At 43.5% G+C, this 14,240-nt stretch overlaps 2 protein-coding genes across 5 annotated transcripts in view; both read left to right on the top strand.

Annotated features, from left to right (window-relative positions):
* LOC118089180 (fer-1-like protein 4) overlaps positions 1-6,685 on the top strand; it is a 57,069-nt gene extending 50,384 nt beyond the window's left edge. Inside the window, exons 41-45 of the mRNA XM_035123607.3 lie at positions 195-293; positions 654-895; positions 3,645-3,937; positions 4,300-4,400; positions 5,063-6,685. Coding sequence (XP_034979498.3) covers positions 195-293; positions 654-895; positions 3,645-3,937; positions 4,300-4,400; positions 5,063-5,243 — 916 coding nt within the window. The 3' untranslated portion in view covers positions 5,244-6,685. The remainder of the gene's footprint in view (positions 1-194; positions 294-653; positions 896-3,644; positions 3,938-4,299; positions 4,401-5,062) is intronic.
* Positions 6,686-7,377: 692 nt separating this feature from the next.
* LOC118088251 (arf-GAP with SH3 domain, ANK repeat and PH domain-containing protein 1-like) overlaps positions 7,378-14,240 on the top strand; it is a 34,438-nt gene continuing 27,575 nt past the window's right edge. For all 4 annotated transcript variants that reach the window (XM_060277216.2, XM_088673430.1, XM_088673431.1 and 1 more), the window contains exons 1-4: positions 7,378-7,640; positions 9,636-9,708; positions 12,949-13,094; positions 13,893-13,958. In XM_060277216.2, the coding sequence (XP_060133199.2) occupies positions 7,515-7,640; positions 9,636-9,708; positions 12,949-13,094; positions 13,893-13,958 (411 nt within the window). In that variant the 5' untranslated portion in view covers positions 7,378-7,514. The remainder of the gene's footprint in view (positions 7,641-9,635; positions 9,709-12,948; positions 13,095-13,892; positions 13,959-14,240) is intronic.

Below are 14,240 nucleotides of genomic sequence, written 5' to 3'. Positions count from 1 at the left end.
TCCCTACCCCTGGTCTAAGGTCTAAAATTACTCAGTTGCACCCTGTCTGCCCTTTGATCATTTGGCATGCTTCTGTTGTGGCCCCTCGTATTGGTAAGGGGTACTCTTCGTTCTTTGTGGAAAGTTTTGTCCAGAATTTACAGATGCAGAAAATAAGTTTTAAACAGAACTTTGCATTTTCTCATTCTTTCTAGCTATGAGCTGCGTGTCATTATCTGGAACACGGACGATGTGGTCCTTGATGACGTCAATCCAATAACAGGAGAAATCTCGAGTGACATCTATGTAAAAAGGTGCCTTCACCAATAGATTCAGATAGACTGAAATGGAAGGAAAAGCTTTCAGCGGAAGATAGTGTAGCTTATAATTTCTTTAGAAACATGAGGATTTCCCTGATGGAATGGGCAGCCAACTGTTCTGGTTTCAATACGGTGGGTTGCTAGTTTAGCAGGGGTCAAAACGTTTGATTAATAAGTAATATCGGTTGTATCCAATGTAGTGCTAAGTAACTGTCCCATTTTCACCTGCACAATGGGACTCCCCCCCTTTCTCCCACACGTACCCCCTAAATTATGGGTTTCATGCCTTTTGTGAGGTGGGGCCAGGAACTGATGCTGAAGTATTGCTAGATTCTAATAAAGGTTCTTCTGCAGTTGGATCAAAGGACTGGAGAAGGACAAGCAAGAGACAGATGTTCACTTTAACTCTTTGACTGGGGAAGGCAACTTCAACTGGAGATTTGTGTTTCGCTTTGACTACCTCCCAACAGAAAAAGAGATAACTTACAAAAAGAAGGATTCAATCTTCTCTCTGGAGGAATCGGAATTTCGAGAGCCAGCTGTCCTGGTCCTTCAGGTCTGGGATTATGATAGGATTTCAGCAAATGACTTTCTAGGTATTTTAATACTAAATGTGCCTTTTAAAGGTTTGGGCATATAAAAATCATTTTCTTCTTCTTCTTCTTCTTCTTCTTCTTCTTCTTCTTCTTCTTCTTCTTCTTCTTCTTCTTCTTCTTCTTCTTCTTCTTCTTCTTCTTCTTCTTCTTCTTCTTCTTCTTCTTCTTCTTCTTCTTCTTCTTCTTCTTCTTCTTCTTTGTTTCCAGAACAGTGTGCAACAAATATATTGCAAGGAAGTTAAAAACTGGCCCTACAAAGCTTCTGAAACTCTCCTTTTCTTTCTACTCCTCCTTCCCTGACTCCATAAAATTCATTCATTAAGAGGCTTTTTTAGCAGTGCAATTTTCTAAAAACGGCTAATCTGAACTGATGAGGATTCCAGGGATAGGAAAAGGAGAGTGTGTGTGCTTGGCAAGCACATCTTTCTATAGTCCATCTGTTTTTCACCTTCATATACAAATAATTTATATTCAGTAAAAGTAATCTAGCCCATTTGTGTCTAAATTCTCAGTACAGCTATTAAAAGCTTGTCTTCTGCAAGCAAACAAATGGTAAAACACCACTCATTCATGACTCTGTATTGTATTGTATTGTTTTGATTTGGTTTCGGTTCCTATTGATTAAATTGCATGGAATTGAATCAAAACAATATGGGATAACGGATGAAATTGTGTAAATATACTGGGGCAACAACAAGCTCTAAAAAGAGAAAACTAATAGGCAGCACCATCTAGTGGTTAACCAAGGTACTGCAGGTTTTTGAACTTCATTCTGATTTTGTTGGGGTGAAGTTGCAAATTCTGAACATGGTTTGCTGCCCAGGTATCAGTTACTTTGAATGCATGAAATTCGGACAGCAACAAAGAGATCTCAGCTGTATTTCCTGCTATGCCGTCTTTTTGCATATTTCCTCTTTCTACATCCCACTGTTTCCTCATGTAATATATGTAATATGTGGATTTACAACATCCTAGTGGTAAGAAACTAACGGCAAATTTAGGTTGAAGAAGAATGTTTTTAACCAATGAAGATGTAACCTTCTGGAATAGCTGTGAGATGGAAGGAAAGAAGCACGTGGAGGATATTGTGTAGTTTTTTTCTTGATGCTAGGATCATTTAAGATTTTCCCAGGTATCTTTCTGCTTAGGTGATTGTGTTCCTTCACCCCCTCACACCTCCCCTTTTAATATAATGTTGTGTGGTGTACAAATACACCCAGGGGGTGATTTAGTGGATGCATTTTGCAGTGGCGGACTTGTGGCTCTCAAATATCTGTGGCGCCCTGTTGCATGGGGCACTAGCATTGTTGTGATGCCTCATGAACCACCAGCCATTCTTGCATTCAATTGCTAGTCTGGCTGGCTTTCTTACCGGTATGTGGAGTTGTGGGGCAGCGCCATCATGCTCTCTGTCTCCAGAAGTAAAATGTCTTGGTTGCTGAGGAAGAGTTCCTCTGCCCCACCCTGCCTTGGAATGCAGGCTTACTTGAGCTTCCCTACTTTTGTGCCTTCCAGCCTCCTAGCAGCTATTATAAAAGGAAGTGGAAGAAGCTGATGATTAGTTGGTCAGTAGTTCCTGGGCTATGCCTTGAATCTGTTTTCTGACTCTTTGTTTCCCTTGCCTTGCTGTTCCCTGAATACTGCTCAGTTTTGTTTGCTCATTCCTTGCCAGATGGTCCTTAATTTCCCCCTGATCCAGCTATGCTGACTGTGTCTCAGTTTGTCTACTGAGACAAACGGCTGTATTTGGAACAAAATGAAAAAAAAATTCCTTCCAGTAGCACCTTAGAGACCAACTAAGTTTGTCATTGGTATGAGCTTTCGTGTGCATGCACACTTCTTCAGATACACTGAAACAGAAGTCACCAGAACATTATTAGTCTTACAGGAAAAAGCAAGGGGTGAGATGGCTAAAAATAGCTTTATCATGTATAATGAGATAAGAATCCAATGTCTCTATTCAGACCAGGTCTCTCCTGTAAGACCAACTGCAGTCATTAACAGTCGTCAACAGGTTTACCACACCTATCAGCCAATCACCCATTCCCATCACCCTTCTGAGTAATACCTCTCCCCACCCTCTCACTATATATAAGGGTCTGGTGACTTCTGTTTCAGTGTATCTGAAGAAGTGTGCATGCACACGAAAGCTCATACCAATGACAAACTTAGTTAAGTCTCCAAGGTGCTACTGGAAGGATTTTTTTAATATTTTGTTTCAACTATGGCAGACCAACACGGCTACCTACCTGCTGCATTTGGGTTTGCAAATATTTTTTCCACCAATTTGGATTGACAATGATCTCAGGCTTCCCTACCCTGTAAGCTAGGGCTGCCATACATTACTGGAATTTCAAAGGTGGAATTGACATCTGGTGGGAGTTTCTGAAAGGTGGTGCCTTGTCCTGGATGTTAGGCAAGTCAATCAAAAGACAAAAAGCTCAACAACTTTTGGGGTGTCCTGGTAATCCTACTGTAAGCACCTTTTTGCAGTGCATTTTCTAACTACTTCTATTATGATGGAAGATCCTGTTTTGAACCAGGGGACTGTTTGCTCCAGTCTAAAGCTGTGATCGCTACAAAAATGTAGTGGCTGCATTCTGTAAATCATATCATAGCCCAATAGCTGAAAGCAAATTTCCCCATGGATGGAAATTATGTGTTTCCTAGCCATCTGGGGTGTGGGTGTGGTCAAATCTCCCATTATAAGTAGCTAGTATACGTTATCCCAACTTTGTTGTGTTTCAAGGAGCCATTGAGTTGAAGCTGAACGATATGGTGAGAGCCGCCAAGAGTTCAGAGCAGTGCACCATCAAGATGGCCAAGGAGAAGGCCATGCCCCGTTTCTCCATCTTCCGAAACAAACGAATGAGAGGCTGGTGGCCATTCATCAAACTCAAGGGCCAGGAAGACATTGAAAGGGAAGAGAGGGAGGCTAAGCAGAAGAAGAAAAAGAAGAAGAAGAAGAAGAAGTGGGGGAGCTCTGTAAAACCAGAAGACGTTGAGTTTTCAGATCCTAGTGGAAATATCTTCATCCTTACCGTAAGAGAATTGCACTAAAGATGCACCTATTTACATTTATTAGCTATCTGTTAACCCGTTTCTCTAGGCAGCATACAACAGAAATCAAATAGCACACTGAGGGTGCAATCCATATCCACTGGGTGTGGCATGAGTTGAGTGGGACTCTCCTTCCATCAAGTCCTGCTGAGCTCCACCGGCCTCCACCTGCAGAGCGATGCCAACGTCACTCTGCTGGCCCAGAACCCCCACTCCACTCTGAGTAAGGCAGAACTGCCGCTGGCAGGATCTCCACCATTGGCAGCAAGCGGGTGAGAGGCTCTGAAGCACAGCAGACTCTTGCAGTATGTCAGACATTTTGCTCACAGTGTGCTTCTCTGCAGGGAAAAGTGGAAGCCGAATTCCAGCTACTGACTGTAGAGGAGGCTGAGAATGCCCCAGTTGGTCGGGCACGGAAAGAGCCTGAACCCTTAGAGAAACCCAAGTAAGTATCTAAAGATTTATATAAATGACTTTGAGAAGATCAGGCTGGATCAGGCCATGGTCCATCTAATGCAGCATCCTGCTCTCATGGTGGTCAGGTACCTATGGGAAGCATACAAGCCTATGGGAAACCCCTGCTCTATACTAAGGATGGGGGAATCTGTGGGCTCCAACCCCCATCAGTCCAGCTGTCATGGCATCAGCCAGGGATGATGGGAGTTGTAGTCCAGCAGCATCTGGAGGGCCACAGTTCCCCACTCCTGCTTTGTACTGTTGTGAATTAAAGGGAATACATTAATATTGTTGGAACACACTATTTAATGGGAAAGCTGATTAAATGCAAAATGACCTTTGGATTTCCAGGCATTCAAGCATAGGTTGACTTGTCTTCACTGTGAGCATTGACCTATTATCAGCTTGGGGTGGTTGTGGTTCTAGGTATGTGCTACCACAGGCACCCCCAAACTCCAGCCCTCCAGATGTTTTGGGTTACAATTCCCATCATCCCTGACCACCGGTCCTGTTAGCTAGGGATCATGGGAGTTGTAGGCCAAAACATCTGGAGGGCCGCAGTTTGGGGATGCCTGTGCTACCAACATTAACTTTGTTGCTACACCCTTGTCCAAACCTGCACCAAGTCTTGCCCTTTCCTTTTCTCCCCAGCCGCCCGAAAACATCCTTCAACTGGTTTGTGAATCCCATGAAGACGTTTGTCTTCTTCATCTGGAAGCGGTACAAGAAGTACATAATTGCACTGCTTATTATTGCAATTCTGACCATATTCTTGGTTCTCATTCTCTACACAATGCCGGGATACATCAGCGAGAAGATAATAAATGGCTAAAGACAGTGCTTTCTGTCCTCTTCCCCAAGTTGGGACTTGACAAAGGAAGGTAACGGTGACTTCTGTGCCAAAGACACCAAGGAGCATGTGCAGCTGGCTGATTGTGCCTGGAGCACTTTGGAAATGCAACTGTCAGAGTAAGGGAAGAGACAGCCCATTTTTGGCAGTCAGGCACCCTGCTCACATCTGTGATGTGATGACAATGATCTCTGAAGAGCTTTTGGAATGATTCATTAAACGCCTTGTCTGTCATTAGCTCTTAAGATGGTATGCTTGTTCTATGACCCAGCAACTCTTTATAGCTAAAGCAATCAACTGTCACTTAAGAAGAAAATTGGAAGAGGCCACCTATAGCAATGGATATAGAAGCATGGCAACCTAGCCAAATGGAAAGGAATTTATAGTTTTATGCCACTGCTGTCTGTGTCTCCAAATCATATGAGCCTGGTATGTGGGCGTGGTTTGCTAGGAATCGCCTGGCAGGTCCAATTAAATACCCCTAGTGGTTCACAGTTGGTCTGTGGGTTGGCGGATCCCCATTCCTTAATGTACTGGTCTGAGAAATGTGGATTTGCTAAATCTGCATTAAAATGCGGATCACATTTCTCATCCATCCCTACACTCTACTGCAATAAGCAGTATACATGCCATCATGTTTGGAAGTGGGAGACAGTGTGCTGTTTTCCATTTTTGTTAGTAGAGCAGAGCAGCTAGATCACAAGTTCATCCATCAAATGATATTTGTAAATATATAAATCACAGATTGGAGGAATAAGGAGTAGGGTTATGTTACTCCTAAGCATTGCAAGCACTGCCTAAAACAGGGTAGGCAACCTAAGGCCCATGGGCCACAAGCGACCCACAGGGGTTGTTTAACCAGCCCCCGAGCCGCCCCCGAACCGAGCCACCTGCTCGGCGAGTCCCCATGCACTGCGCTAAACCGACGTAGTGCGGCGCAGGGACTCGCTTCTGTGGCACCAGAAATCGCGTCTGCGCATGCACAGACACCGGAAACCGCATCTGCGCATGCGCAGATGCCATAAATTGCGGGTGGGCGCGCTCACATGCACGCACAATCTGGCCCACGGAGGGATCTTCACTGGAGTGAACCGGCCCGGGTGAGGTAAACCTTGCCGACCTCTGGCCTAAAAGGTGCCTCTGATATTTGTGCAGCCTCATTGTTTGAAGAACTATTCAGCATTATCTAGCAAAACGATTCAATTTTCCCAGCAAGATACTGCACTTTTGGAGCAAAGAAAATGTGTTGTCTTGGCAACAGAAAACTGTCTTGGACACAGTTCAATATTGCCTGTATTAGCTGAAATGCTACTTGTGTCTTTTTACCCTGTGAAATAGTGACATTGATATAACATGATTTTTTGCTGTTCTTTAAAGATTATATGCACTTTTAAAATAAAAAACACTGCCACTTTTGCAACTTACAGGCTGGTTTCCCCCCCAGATATGCATATTTCTACAGATGTATTTTCTTCTCTCTGTGTTGTTTCTCTCCCTTACAGGTGAAGCCACTGAGGGTGGGCAGTTTTAAGCTTAAAAAGCAGCTTGAGGGTTAAAATGCAATACACCTCACTATAGTGGAGAAACTATAGTGACCAGGTAACCTGGTCTGTACTATTCAGGTACTAAGTGTTGATGGGGGACTTCAAGGTCTCTCTCTCCTGCTTCCCCATATTTTGATTCTTTATATTTGAACTAGACTTGGACTGGGTGGTTTAAACAGAATGTAGCTGTTCAAGTAGTAAACATAATGGATAACCCTACTCCCTTATCAAGAGAGAGTGAGAGAATTACTAGGTTTCAGTGAGGATTCAGAAACAGTCAGGGGTGCCAACTTGAATAAAATAATCGATCACTAGACACGGCACACACACACACACACACACACACACACACACACACACACACCATTTGAATCAACTCTTTTGGGTGGGAGTCCCCTCAAATATTTTATTGGGGAGGCTGAAGGGACCTCAGCCCCTAGCAGTTGGCTCCCATGTTAAATAAACAGTATTTAACAAACTGAGTAGTACTATGTTTTGGGGCAGGGAAGCAGCTGCAAGAGGCCAGCTCTTTGCAACTTGTGGACATTGAGGGACAGCGGCTGTTGCTCTGCCTTTCTGGTGTTTGTGGCCTTCTCAGCTACCCTTAGCTGCTTCCTCTCAATCCTGAGTTCCCCTTTTTCCGTGGCCTGGCATTATGACTCTGCTGCTTCTCTGGGTCTGATCTGCAACAAGGCGTTAAGGAAGCAAGATGCCTGAGCTTATCTCTGTCCAGGACTTTATCTCCCAGACCCAGGAGGATCTCAGCTCTCCGACCACCTCCTCCTTTACCAGCCACATGGGCAAATGCAGGAGCACTGTTTGCAGCCTAGAGGAGGTAAGAGAGGGTTCAAGGAAAGAGGTGATGGCGGCTGGACTGAGGCCAAAGCGAAGGGGGAGATTTTGGGATCCCATGAGGAGAATTTGCTGCTGGGTGTTCCTCACTCTGTGCAGGGAAATAGACAAACTGAGGAGTGAAGATGGGTGCAGTTATTTTTATTTATTTAAGGATTTGTACCCCTCATTTCCTTCAAAAGAGGAAGCTAAAAACAGCTTGCACAATGTCCATAGAGATTAACAGAGAACAACCAATTCCCATAAATGAGCTCGAAAAACCAAATAGCACAAGCTTCAGAGGAACTTTTATTCAATACAAAACTGCCCATCCAGCTAATGAAATTAACAGAAACCACTCCTCCTAAACATGCAGCATTCACTTGCCTTCTTAATGACTGATGGGCCAGATCTGGGGGAACAGATTCCACAGCTATGTTGCAGGCAAGAGCCTCTACTTGATATCTTGCCAGATTTCTCCTCACTGACAGAAGGAACCCAAAGGAAGGCCCCTTCCATGGGTACCAAAGTCACCTGGGAGAAAGCACATCCTAAGACTTGCCCCTTTGTCACAGTGACCTAGGACGTAAAATTAGCTTCTGAATTATTCTTAACCCTATTCAGGAGCACGGTGGCTTAAGTCCTTGTCCTCAGCAACTTTGCATTTATTAGAAGACTGGCAAGCAAGACAATTGTATACCTAAGGCTAAAATGGGGCAAGAAAGCATGTATAGGATTGCACTGTTGGTGTTAAAACAAATAAATAAATTGCACTGTTGTCCATGTGATATATCTGTTTCCTTTGCTCTGATACTAACTAAACCACATTGTTCTTACCATCCATAAGGGAAGGGCTGTGGCTCAGTGGTAGAGCATGCAAAATCTCCAAGTTTCAGATCTCAGCCTCTCCAAGCAGTCCCATGTCTGAAAACCTGGAGAGCTGCCTGCCAGTCAAAGTAGACAACATTGACCTGGTTCCCTGTGTTCCTATAGGGCACCCTTTCAAAATGCAATTATATCGCACAGCTATCTGTGTAGGAGTCTGGGAGCCACCACCAAACTCTCCTCTGACTAACTTGAAACCACTTCTGCCCTTCTCACCTTCTCATTTCCTCTTATGAAATCCGTTGCATATATGCCCTTCAGTTTCCAAATGCTGGACTCGTGTGAAGCGAAATCCAAAGGCCAGGATGCCTGATCACGTTTTGCATAACACAGTTTAGCAGAACCCGCAAAACAGTAAAAGAGCCTTAGGGCAGTATGTTAAGATAAAATGAAAAGCTGGAAACAGGAAACCATTTAGAAATATGAATAGTTTGAGGGCTGAAAAGAAAAGCTTGCACATCAGGAAACGGAAATGTTGCATGAACTCAGGGTGCACGAGAGGCAGGAATATCCAAAGCAGAATACTGAACTTCAAGAGAGCAACTTCAGAATGTTAAGTAATGAGGGTGAGGGGCACAAAGCTTTTGAGTTACCCAGAGTTCCTCCTCAAAACAATGGGGGTGGGTATACAGCTGGGCGTGATATAGAAGACCAACATGATTTGATTTTCCAGATGGAGGAGAGTGGTCATTACTGGTTTGTATGTCCCAGTAGCCCTTGGGACAACTTGAATTCTGTTTTGCACCTAGAAAAACAGAGAGTCAAAAGAATTGGCAAACAACCTGAATCAGTTTTATAGCAGGTTTGAAAGTCAAGCATTATCAACTAGTGCCATTCAGTTTGCGCCAGAAGCACCAACAACCACCTCAACCTGTTCTGAAGTCACTCCGCTGGTGATCTTGAAATAGTGTTCTGCACACTTTGTATAAAGTACTTTTACATTGCAATGTAGCCGAAACAAAATTCCAAGTACTGTATATTAGTACTTGGCCAATAAATTATTATTCTATTCTATTCTATAATAATTTTTGCATATTTATAAACTTTGTTTTGCTTTGGGAGAGCAGCTTGTGCTTAGGATGTCTTTTTCTTTTTTTCCTTTAATGCCTTTAAGACTTTAGATTCTGATCGAATCATTCTGCAAAAAATGAGGAAAGCAGTGAAAGCAGAGCACACAACTGGACAAGGTCAGACTGTCATTGGGGATGTGATATGGGCTGCCCAGCCCAGAGGCCCTGAGAATTTTCCTGTAGCTTTAAGGGTTGCTTAGAAGGGCTAATTTTACCAGTGTCCACTTATCAATTCTTATAAGAAAAGGATCCCTCTCAGAGTCTTACAATGCAATATTATACATGTCTACTAGTCCTATTAAATCCTGTTAAATTAATGGAATGGTAATTACTCTTTGGCAAGTATATATAGGATTGCAGACAAAATTTGGCAACCATAGATCATAGAATCATACAAGGGACCACAAGAGCCATCCAGTCCAACCCCCTGCCAAGAAGGAAACACAATCAAAGCATTCCTGACAGATGGCTGTCAAGCCTCCGCTTAAAGACTTCCAAAGAAGGAGACTCCACCACACTCCTTGGCAGCAAGATGTAGTTGATAGGATGAGATCTTGAAAGACACATCTCGCTTTTATGCATACACACACCTGTTTAAACAAGCATTCCCTAATCTCCTGACCGGAGCCTCCTGTTTTAATAGTTCTAATTTGTTCTTTTAATTGTTGTGTTATTTTAATGGAATTCTTATATTGCATTGTTGTATGCCACCCCAATCTCCTAGTATTGTGAGATTCCAGGTGCTTACTCAGGGCTCGTGTTTCCTTTTGGAATGAGTCACGGTGGAGACTATGGTGTTGTGCTATATGGTTTATTAAAGGGTCTTGTTTCTCCCATAGCTGCAACCTTGGATTCGAGCAGAGATCTGGCATGACTCTCTCTCTCTCTCTCTCTCTCTCTCTCTCTCTCTCTCTCTCTCTCTCTCTCTCTCTCTCCCTCTCTCTCTCTCTGCATTGCTTTGATTCTGGGTCACATTACTGCTCCAACTCTCCACTCTAAACTCTGACTTTTATTTGCTGAGGGAGGGGGTGCCACCCATTTGCCATCTTGTACCTAGCCCCTTGGGACGCAGGTAACGCTGTGGGTTAAACCACAGAGCCTAGAGCTTGCTGATCAGAAGGTCGGCAGTTCGGATCCCTGCGACAGGGTGAGTTCCTGTTGCTTGGTCCCAGCTCTTGCCAACCTAGCAGTTTGAAAGCACGTCAAAGTGCAAGTAGATAAATAGGTACCGCTACAGCGGGAAGGTAAATGGCATTTCTGTGTGCTGCTCTGGTTCGCCAGAAGCGGCTTAGTCATGCTGGCCACATGACCTGGAAGCTGTACGCCGGCTCCCTCGGCCAATAATGCGAGATGAGCACCGCAACCCCAGAGTTGGTCACGACTGGTCAGGGGTCCCTTTACCTTTACCTAGCCCCTTATTCCCTCTCCATGGCCTGTCATCCAGGTTATCACTTCACCAGGTGGCTAGCCTGCCTTTTCCAAGAATTAAAAGCCTTGATTAAATTCTAATACTTGCTGGATCCAGAGATTAGAGGAGTCTGGCACATACCTTAAAACCTCAAACTTATAACAGTATTTTAGATATGTGTGCGAATATTTTTGCAATTGATTTTGTAAACACCTTGCAAGCCGCTTTGGCAATTAAATGGCATACTGCATTAATAATATTGTTGTGAGTTTGGGGGGGGGGTGTTAATCTGCATGATGCCTGAGTCCCTTCTAATTCCTGGGGTCATGGAACCAGCCATCAAAGGTTAAAATATCTTGGAGGATCTCATTGTTGAACTAGTCAGGCAAGGTTTTTTTGTGTGTGTGAGTTAATGGCCATAAGGATCAAGTTGCTCTGTGCCAGAGAACAATTGGGCGGGCCCCCTCCCTCACTTAACTGGTACAGTAGTTAGAATACAAAAGCCTGGGCACTTGTGTGTGAGAGAGGAAAGCAGACTGCAGGCAGAAGCTGGAGAGGGAGAGCCATGCTTGATTTCTGCTACTGTAGAAAACACAGCTGTGGCTATGGGAGAAGCAAGAACTTTTGAGGTTTTAATGCTGTGAACGCAGGTTGTATGTGTTACTAAACCATATATCCTAAAGACACTACAGACGGTGCTGTCCTTCATTCCAAGGAAACAGAACCCTGAGTAAGCACCACTTGGAGGTTGGAGTGGAGTGCAACATTATTATTATTATTATTGATGTGTGTACACTCAAAAACTTTACTCACAACAAGTCATATTGTGCTTAGGATACACCATGCAGGGAACCATTACCCTATATTTTAAAATGTGTGATAACACATTAAAATGATAACCAAATCTTTATCATTTGGCAACAGTGGTAGAGCACATTCCTTGCATGTGGAAGCTCCCAGGAAGAGCTCCTGGCTTTTCCAGATGGAGTAAGAAAAGACTCTTGTCTGGAACTCTGGAAAGTCACTGACAGGCAGCATAGGCAAGACAGACCAATGATCAGAACTCTGTACAGTATCAGTAGTTCCCCATGTTCCTCACTTCCCTGAGCAATGTGAAATCCAGGGGTGGCATCTTTACAACAAATGTTTAAAATAATACAAGTAGAGTGCCTTGGAAACAACTGGTTTCCTAAAAACAGGCTGCAGAATTGCTGGTCCTGCAGTTGGGTCAGGTTCCCAAAGGCAGCAGCTGCACAATGTCAAAATCCTTCATCTTATTGGCAGCTCTCTCCATCTGCCCCTCTCTTCCATTTGACTCTACCCATTTGTACCTTTTTTTGGGCATATATGAACAAATTGTAGTTAATAGCTGCCATTAAGAAAACATCACTCCATAATTTATTGATTATTAGCAAGAAAGCAACTTAACAAAGGATGACCACTTAACTTACTCCTGAATCAATATGCGTCAGAGCTTTCATTGCTAATTCAGTCAAATAGGTATAGGTAAAGGGACCCCTGACCATTAGGTCCAGTCGTGACCGACTCTGGGGTTGTGGCGCTCATCTTGTGTTATTGGCCAAGGGAGCCGGCGTACAGCTTCCAGGTCATGTGGCCAGCATGACAAAGCCGCTTCTGGCAAACCAGAGCAGCACACGAAAACGCTGTTTACCTTCCTGCTGTAGCGGTACCTATTTATCTACCTGCACTTTGACATGCTTTCGAACTGCTAGGTTGGCAGGAGCTGGGACCGAGCAACAGGAGCTCACCCCATCGCGGGGATTCAAACCGCCGACCTTCTGATTTGCAAGCCCTAGGCTCTTTGGTTTAACCCACAACGCCACCTGTGTCAGTCAAATAGGTAGCTCACTGTTTTATCATTTTAGGGAATCTTTTTGTTTGTTTTAGAAAGGTGTACATGAATGTTCAAATAAATTTTGCTTCTGCAGATCTCATTAACCACTTAGAAGCTCACATTATTACCCAGGAGAGGTTTTCAGGGAACTATCACAACAACAGTGATGAGAAGCTAGCTGAAGCCTTCATCACCTTTGCTTCATTCTCACGGGAGCTGCTAGATGCTGTCAAGAGTCTGGTATGAAACTGTTCTCTGCACCCACAGATTTGTCTGAAAAACAAAAGCATGATGACAGGGGCATGGTCAATGGTCTCAGTCTTCCCTTCCGGGCCCAAAGGAGAAGAGCAAAGGCCATGGGAGAATCTGAAAAGGCTACCTTTCCTTTTCTTACTGAAATTAGGGCATGCAAATAAGCCTACAGTTTGATTCCCCCCTTTCCCGTTCCTTTTTGACAAGCTAAAACAATAATGCAATTATTTTTTGTTTTATTCGTTCTACTTTATTTTAAATGTTTCCATCCCCACCTTTCAATTAAAACTTGGATCTCCAAAGGGGGCTTACAATAAAAATAATAAATACAACACACATTTCTAAAGTACAAAATGCTCAAGGACCTCCAGGGCGTCCACTATGAGAAATGGGCCACATATTACTGGTGTTTAGATGTTAATGCCTGTCATACAAAATGCCTTCTGGTTTTACTTTACTGAAATTGTTTTGGCATCTCTGACATTGCCTCTGAGGAGATCTGTAAAGTTTTGGACTGGACTACAGAGATGCTTTAGGAGTTTGGGGTAATACTCAAAGGATTGGGATTGCCTGCTTGATGCACTTGTTTTTGCGTTCCCATAGTGCCAGTCGGATCTGTATGTTTTTATTTAGGTTGTTACAAGCAAGCAAAGCCCTAAATATGCAGTATTGTCCTTCCCAAAATGAAAAGGATGCCTTAAACTATATCATCTATTGCTGGAGAGCACTCAATAATATGAAGAAGCCGTTAGTGCTAGCTACATATTGAACTCTCTCTTTTTGTAGTTGCTGAGCCTGTATCACAACATTCACTTTTCCCTGGACTCACTGATCAAGGGAGACTTTAAAGGGGTGAGTAAATAGATGCTGAAAAATGTGTTTCTGTCCGGTTATTACTGTGAGATTGCTTAGATTTTTGTCCGTTCATTCATTTTTACATTTACAATCTGCCTTTCCTCCAAGAACTTCAAGGAGGCACAAATGGCTCTTTCCATTTTTTAATCTTTATGTGCTGTAAAACTTTGTTGCTCAACCTTGTTCTCATTGCAATGCAATGCAATGTTTTAAACTGATCCTGTGGGATCAAGTATTGAGATGCACTATAAAAAGCATGAAAATAGCAGGCAGGGAAAA

The sequence above is a fragment of the Zootoca vivipara genome, chromosome 7 (assembly GCF_965207765.1).
Source record: "Zootoca vivipara chromosome 7, rZooViv2.hap1.1, whole genome shotgun sequence".
Lineage (NCBI taxonomy): Eukaryota > Metazoa > Chordata > Lepidosauria > Squamata > Lacertidae > Zootoca > Zootoca vivipara.
This window is presented reverse-complemented; position numbering and strand designations above follow the sequence as displayed.